Source organism: Humulus lupulus, chromosome X, assembly GCF_963169125.1.
Source record: "Humulus lupulus chromosome X, drHumLupu1.1, whole genome shotgun sequence".
NCBI classification, from domain to species: Eukaryota; Viridiplantae; Streptophyta; class Magnoliopsida; order Rosales; family Cannabaceae; genus Humulus; species Humulus lupulus.
Genome location: NC_084802.1, coordinates 152,122,193 through 152,130,397, shown reverse-complemented (window position 1 = coordinate 152,130,397; position 8,205 = coordinate 152,122,193). Strand labels below are relative to the sequence as shown.

Here is an 8,205-nt window from a genome sequence, read left to right as displayed (position 1 = left end):
GTTCAACAATTTTCTAGTTCACTCCTAAGCTTTCTGACCTGGTTAAGACCAGGAGCTTATTTTGAAAAAACTCAGATCGCGTCAACTTTTATCCGTATCCCGGGATCTTTAAAGAAGAACCTCGGTCAACAAATTTTAGCTAACTTCTAAGTTTTATGACCTGGTTAAGACCAGGAACTTATTTTGAAAAAACTTAGTTCGTGTCAACTTTTATCCGTATCCCGGGCTCTTTAAAGAAGAACCTCGGTCAACAAATTTTAGCTAACTTCTAAGTTTTATGACCTAGTTAAGACCAGGAACTTATTTTGAAAAAACTTAGTTCGTGTCAACTTTTATCCGTATCCCGGGCTCTTTAAAGAAGAACCTCGGTCAAAAAAATTTAGCTAACTTCTAAGTTTTATGACCTGGTTAAGACCAGGAACTTATTTTGAAAAAACTTAGTTCGTGTCAACTTTTATCCGTATCCCGGGCTCTTTAAAGAAGAACCTCGGTCAACAAATTTTAGCTAACTTCTAAGTTTTATGACCTGGTTAAGACCAGGATAGGATTTAGTTTGTGATAACTCTTATCCATAGATAAAAATTAACACCTAAGTCGTTAAGGAGACCTGGATATATCCGGGTACCATATGCCCCCCAAGTAACTGGGAAAGGGTCTTTCGTTGTTACTTTAAAATTACCCTTGCAAATAACGAGAAACATTTGATTTTTATTTATACATCGGAGGTGACCTTCTAGGTCTTACACATGTTTATTGATAATATTTCTTTAGGTGGATTGCATTCCAAGTCCGCGGGACCGCCCCTCCACCAAGTCGAGCTAATTTATACGTCCCTTCTTTGATGACTTCGATGACCTGGTATGGTCCTTCCCAGCTTGGTCCCAGAACCCCATCTTTGGGATCTTTCCCGGCCAGGAAAACTCTCCTCAAGACCAAATCGCCGACGCTAAAGGCACGTCTTTTGACCTTAGCGTTAAAGTAGCGAGTGATTTTTCTTGTTGATAATGGGCGAGCTGGAGTTGTGAATCCTCTCGCCTCTCATCCATCAAGTCTAAGGAGTGGCATAGGAGCTCGTGGTTCTTGTTCTGTTCGTAGGACCGGACCCTGTGCGATAGGACCTTTACCTCCACGGGGAGGACCGCTTCACTTCCAAAGGTTAGGGAGAAAGGAGTGTGACCCGTGGGAGTCCGATGTGAGGTCCTATAGGCCCACAGAACTTGGGGGAGCTGTTCTGGCCAGATCCCCTTTGCCTCATCTAACCTCTTCTTGAGGCTTGCCTTCAGAGTTTTATTGACAGCTTCGACCTGGCCGTTCGCCTGGGGATAGGCCACGGATGAGAAACTTTTCACAATTCCGTTCTTTTCGCAAAATTCGGTGAACAGGTCGCTGTCAAATTGAGTGCCATTGTCGGAAACGATCTTTTTGGGTAGGCCGAAGCGACAAACGATGCTTTTAATCACGAAGTCTAGCACCTTTTTCGATGTTATTGCCACGAAGTCGGCCAAGGCTTGACTTTTTATGGTAGTTCGGGGAGTATAGAAAATCTCGAACTGACTGAGTTCGACCGCCCACTTTAGCAAGCGTCCCGAGGCTTCAGGCTTTTGCAAAACCTGCCTTAGAGGCTGATCGGTCATGACGTGTACAGAGTGGGACTGGAAGTATGGCCTGAGTTTTCGCGAGGCCGTGATTAGGCAGAACGCCAGCTTTTCCATCAACGGGTACCTTGACTCAGCTCCGAGGAGTCTCTTGCTGATGTAATAAACCGGTTTCTGAGCCCGGTCCTCTTCTCGCACCAGAACGGCACTAGCTGCGTCCTCAGTCACGGCCATGTAGAGGAAAAGAGGTTCTCCTACCCTGGGCTTTGATAGCACAGGTGGCTCAGCCAGGTGCGTTTTTAGGTCGAGGAATGCGCCCTCGCACTCTACTGTCCATTCGAACTTCTTGTTTCCGCGGAGCAGGTTGTAGAAAGGCAGGCACTTGTCGGTCGATTTGGAAATGAACCGGTTCAGTGCCGCCACCCTTCCTGTGAGTCCTTGGACATCTTTCTGCGACCTGGGGGATGGAAGCTCGAGCAGTGACCTGATCTTGTCGGGATTTGCCTCGATTCCTCGGGTATTGACTATGAAACCCAAGAACTTCCCCGATGCGACACCGAAAGTGCATTTCTGAGGATTGAGCCTCATGCCATATTCTCGCAGTATGTTAAAACATTCTTCCAGGTCGGCAACGTGGTTGGTGGCAGTCTTTGACTTGACAAGCATATCATCGACGTACACTTCCATGTTCTTCCCGATCTGATCCGCGAACATTCTATTTACCAGCCTTTGGTAGGTAGCTCCGGCGTTCTTTAGACCGAACGGCATGACCTTATAGCAATAGACATTAGTCGGGGTCATGAAGCTGGTGTGATCCTGGTCTGCTGGATTCATCGCGATCTGATTGTAGCCCGAGTACGCGTCCATGAAGGACATGAGCCCGGGATACGCTGTGAACACGGGCTTGAATTTATCCACGGACTTATTCTTCTTTTGACCGTGCTGGACGTTTTCACCATTTCCTTTTCTTTTGCCGCCACCGGGCTGGTTGCTCTGCGTGACGTCGGGAGTCGCTACTACGATCTCTGTTCCCGCCCCAGCGGGCTTCTCGAGGACCTGGCTGGCCCCCGCGGCTGAAGCTTCAGCTTCCTCCAAGTTTATCCATTCTTGGGCTCTGTTAAGGAATTCACTAACTGAGCTGACCCCCCTCCTTTGAATATCCTTCCACAGATCTCCGCCTACTAGGATCCCGGTCCTCATAGCCATGAGTTTGGAGCTGTCGTCGGCGTCTCTGGCTCGAGCAGCGACATTTGCAAATCTGCTCAAGTAGGCTTTTAGCGTTTCTCCAGGTTGCTGTCTCACGTTAGCTAGGGAGTCGGCCTGGACCCTGGCGGCCTGAGAGGCGCGGAATGCCCTCTTGAAGTCAGCCGAAAAGGTCTTCCAGGAGCTGATTGACTGCCTTTTACTTTGTTTGAACCACTGCCTGGCAGGTCCAGTTAGGGTGGAAGGAAAGATCAAGCAACGAAGCTCTGGCCCGATGTTATGAGCCATCATTAGGGTGTTGAACATCCCTAAGTGGTCAGATGGGTCTCCATCCCCGTTGAACTTTGACAAGTGAGGCATACGAAAGCCAGAAGGGTATGCCGTTGCTGCTATGTTGGGGGCGAAGAGCTCCATCTCATCCCCTGAATCATATTCGTCTTTTTCTTTCTCTGACAGGAGCTTCTTCATCAGCTCCTCCATTTGAGTTAAGCGCTCTAAGGTTTTGTCCTGAGATCCTGGGTTATTCCGGGGCTGTTCAACAGCTCCGGACCCGTTGTACATATTAGGCGGGTTATTGCCCCTCCTATCTGGAGATAGGTCATTTGGGGCATTCCCGCCATTACGTACTTCGGATCGGACCCCAACTGAGCGGGCCTGGCTACCATCCCTAACTCGATCCTCTCTGTGAGAGTTGAGGCGATCTCGAAGGTCGCCTCCCTGGGTAATATGGTGACTTTGTGCTGAACTTAGTCGCTGTCGCAGGTCTCCTCCCGAAAGATCACTCCGTGCACTACCGGTCCTGTGACTCCTGCTGGACAGGCTCGATGTGCGTCTTTGGTGGCTCCGACCTGATCCTTCCCCCGGCACCCTGCTGCGCCGGGAAGGCCCGGCCGATGGCGGGTCTCTCCTACTATTTATGTAGGCCGGGATGTCTCGGATGGTTTGAGGAGACGGATATCTGATGGGAGAGGGAGGATGTCTGACCGGAGAGGCGATCCTAGTGCCGTCTGGACGGACTAAATTTGGTGGGGGCCTCTCGGCCCTGCCAGCTTGATGGTTTCGCGCTGGGCGATCTGGACGAGGAACCGGACGCTCTTCGGGGACGGGCTGACGTCTCCGGATCTCCTCGGCCCTCCTTTGGGAATTTCCCCTATCTCTTCTGGGTGTCCTCGAGGAAGGCTGAGAGCTAGGGGTTGATGTCCTAACCGAACGGCTGTACTGCTGCGGTTCGGTCTGAGGCATTTCCCTGAAGTTCGCCTCTTGATGGCGTGATGAAGGGGTGGAGTTGGCTGCAGGGAGTCTACCCGAACGGCTATACCTGGATCGATTACTCTGGCGAGACTTAGGAGCCTCGCCTTGCCTCTCTCCAACGTTACCGTTGGTTGTGAGAGGGGGTAGTCGACTCAGAATACCCTGGATTTGCTGACCAGCTGCTGCTAGCTGGCTCCTCAGTTGAGCATTCTCCATCTCCACCGCAGTATAATAACCTGGATTCGGATTAGGCGGCCGGGGCGTCGAACTACCAGTATCGTCTTGGCCGGCCGGCTGCTTTCCTGGCCTTTCCTGGACTTCAGGAACTTGCTCCTCGGGGAGGGCAACATGGCGGGCCTCCTGCCCATCATGCTGTTCTGTCTCGTTGCCATGTTTGGATCGAGTGGTCACCATAGTTGTATGTTTGTGGTAGTACTAATTAGATTCGCTCTCAATGAAAGCACCAAACTGTTGACGCGGTTCTTCGGCAACAGGTAATTAAGAGAAGAAGAGAAAGAGATTAGTACTTAAAAGTAGAACCGCCGCAGATATGAAATCTTTGTGAGAAGAACTAGGTGACCCTAAACACGTTTTTTAAGTGGTTCGAAGGTTAAAATCCTTCTACTCCACTAGTCAATATTATTGATCTTTTCTGGGTAATTGGTTTACAAAATATATAGTTCTTACAAGACTATTTTTTCCAACCCCTATCAATTCCCAGGGTCTCCATATTTATAGGAGAAGGCACCTGGAAATTGGTAGGGAGGTCATCCCGTGACCTTACCATTTGTCATATCAAGTCTGTGATATTCATGATAACTTCCTAAACCTGACACACAAGTGTGGTCTAATCAGTATGGAAGGAGATAATGGGCCGCACGGCCCAACCCATCCGTGGGTGTCTGAATACGCACGTTCCTGCGGCGTGTCCGAGAAGTCAGGGGGATATCGGACACGTGATGGCAGGATTATGCACGTTTATCTTGCGTGTTGACCTCCCATAGGGTCAGAGCTTCCTGATAAGCTCGCTACCGGAGCAATCCATAACCCGAGCTGATCCTTCAGTGGTCGTCGGATGTTGTTCCCAGCTCCTGGAACAACAAGAAGGAGCAGGAAACTCCATCCCCTCGAGCTAGAAAGGGCCCGTCCTGAAGATAAAGCCTCTGGCCTGTGGGAGCCTCGGGCTAAATCATGTTTAGTCCGAGGATCGTCCTGCTAAACAGCCCGTGGGAAATCCAGGGCGTACACTAATCTTTTCCACCAGTCCTCCGCGGACTTGGTAAGGGTGAGTGAGAAGCACATGCATTTGGCGTCCTCACTGACACACGCCACTTGCATCATTTTATTGTATTTAGCTAGGTGGGTACGCGGGTCTGTCCTCCCATCATATAATTCTATGTGAGGCATTTTGAAGTTATCCGGGAGGGACGTTTCCGCGATCCTCCTAATACATGGTTCCGGGTCTTCCTCCTCAGAATCTGACAGGGCCCCACTTTTCTTCCGGACCAGCTTGGTCAAGGCAGCAATCTGTTCCTCGAGCCTCTTCGTATCACTTTCCGGGAGGTCACGTCCCCGGAGCTTGTCATTAATATGATTTCGGAGGTCATCTCCGCGAGGCCGGGCCTTTTCCCCTTTGGCCTTTTCATACTTGGCCTCCAACCTTCTTCTTAGGTCCACCGTGGACCAGCTATCTTCGGAGTGCGAGTTCGCAGCCCGACCGTCCTGATTGACGGAATCACTGGGGCGGTTGTTCCTTCCCCTAGGCCTGGGTGCCTTAGCACCGGGCCCTTTAGGCACAGAGTGCCCCCTTGGGGCTGAAGGACGTCTGGGCTTAGGAGCGCCAGAGACCTTCTGCGCGCGGGGGGGCAGTCGGCCTGGTGATTCACGCCTTTAGGAGGTGCAGGGGCGTCAGCGCGCACAGGCTCTCCAACTTTTTCTTTGCCCTTGTTAGGGGCGGCTTTGGATGGTCCAACAGCGGCTGGATCCGGCATAGGGGCATCAGCACCACTTAGAACAGAGGCATCCTCGTCCGAGTCGCCTAGATCTCCGAACTTACTTTGGAGGCGTTCCATCATGCATTGCATTCTTTCGGAGACGCGCTCCTGCTCAGCAAGCTTGGCCTTAGTGGCCACCAGTTCTTCGACTACTTGGACCAGTTCTGGGTCCTTCTCATAGTAGCAGCCGTCCTTGTAATAACCGTCTTGGACATACTCTTCTTCGTCTTCTAAGTATGTTGTATCTTCGGTACTGACCCGATCCTGGTGGGATGTCGGGTCTTCACCTTGGTAGTCTAAGGGTTCGCTTTGCACCACATCTTCCATCACGGTATCGGGGTTGACCGTAGCATTTTTGTCAACAGCGGATTTTCTCGTAGTCACCATCTTTTTAGCACGAAGTGAATACAGAAAACGTACACAGAAAAAGAGCTGACTAACAACTTCCTACAGCTCTCAATGAAAGCACCAAAATGTTTACCGAGTTTTTCGGAAACGAATAACTAACAGAATAATAAAAAGATAAGAACTGTAGAAATGCTGAAATGTAACTAAACAAACAGTGTTTTTACGTGGTTCAGGCGTTAACAAGCCCTAGTCCACGAGTCGATGTTATTATACTTGGGAAAGGTTACAGTAAGATGGCTGGTGCACAAGAACTTCACACACTCACAGTGTTTCTCTCGGGTTCTCTTGAAGAAGATGAAGCTAGAGAGATTTTAGTAGAGTTTTTTGCTATATGATTTGTTCGTCCCTCTTCTTGTAAAATGAAGGGGTCTTTATAGCTAGGGTTTTGGATTAGGGTTTTTCTCTACGTACATGAGTCTTAATTACACCAGCCATAAATAGGGATACAATTACTGTAGTAGCATGGCTACAAGACTCTATGTGGGCATATTTACGTGAAAGTATGGGGAACACACAAAGTCAGCCGTCTTTTCCAAGTTGTCAGCGGAACAGTAGGCGAAAAGGTTCCCTTAGGCGTGCTGGGATGTGTGCGGCTTTGACCTGACGGGCGTGTCAGGCGGGATCCTGTGTCAGGCGGATATCATTCCAAATATGCCTCCTCCAGGACTCGACCGTTTGGCTTTGTTCCGTGCGAGGCACGGAACTGCTTCCGCGGAGACCACTCGAAGAGCTTCTCCTGGAAGGAGCTTCCCCGAAGGATACCCCTTCAGGAGTCCGGGAGAGTTGACGAGTTTCCGTATTGTGTTTGCTTGGAAGAGTAATCCGGACACTAAGCGGGAGAGGCGAAGCCTTTCTGTTTATCCGCGAGCTCTGGTCACCTACCGTGAAAGACATCGATAATTCTGCTTCCCTGAGGTCATCAATCTAAACGCTATCCGGAAATCTGGATAACAAGTGGTTATATACATACATATATAAATAAATAAATAATAATAACTTAATAAATATCTCACGTAACGAATATTTTGGGCATTACAATCTTTCCCCTCTTATAAGAATTTCATCCTTGAAATTATGTCTTACCAAAGAGTTCTGAATATTGCGCCCTAATGTCATCCTCCAGTTCCAATGTTGCTTCCTTCTCTGAGATATTACTCCACAGAACTTTAACCAATGGTAAACTTTTAGACCGAAACTTTCTAACTCCTTTTTCGATAATGCGTACCGGTCGCTCTTCGTAACTCAAGTTCTGGTGAAGTTCTAGCTCACTGAAGCTCAGTACGTGAGACAGATCTGACACATACTTGCGGATCATTGAAATATGAAAGACATTGTGAGTGCTTGACAGTGCTGGTAGCCAAGCAAGTCTATAAGCCAAACGTCCCACCTTGTCTGAAATCTCGAATGGACCAACGTAACAGGGACTAAGTTTTCCTTTCTTGCAAAAGCGCTTGATGCCTTTCATGGGTGACACCCTTCAGAATACCAGGTCACCAACCGTGAATTCCACATCTTGTCTCTTGCGATTCGCATAAACCTTCTGGCGGGTTTGAGCAACTAGCATCCATCGAACGACGTCCACTACTTCTTTTGATTCTCTAATGCGTCGAGTCCAAGCAACTTCATTTCTCACACCTCGTCTTAGTACAACGCCGATTGACACCTTCTACCATACAACATCTCGAATGGCTCCATCCAGATTGTTGGCTGGTAGTTGTTGTTATATGAGAACTCGATCAAAGGCAGATATTTAT

The 8,205-nt window shown here is 49.1% G+C and overlaps 1 protein-coding gene across 1 annotated transcript; it reads right to left on the bottom strand.

Moving 5' to 3' along the window:
- Window positions 1-7,523: 7,523 nt before the first annotated feature.
- On the bottom strand, window positions 7,524-7,916 carry LOC133806377 (uncharacterized). Its single transcript, XM_062244486.1, has one exon. The coding sequence runs from the start codon at window positions 7,914-7,916 to the stop codon at window positions 7,524-7,526; it is 393 nt and encodes a 130-aa protein (XP_062100470.1).
- Between the last annotated feature and the right edge of the window lie 289 nt (window positions 7,917-8,205).

What these genes read in the sequence shown, in the direction of transcription:
- LOC133806377 (XM_062244486.1), bottom strand. Translation starts at nt 7,916, where the DNA reads ATGAAAGGCATCAAGCGCTTTTGCAAGAAAGGAAAACTTAGTCCCTGT.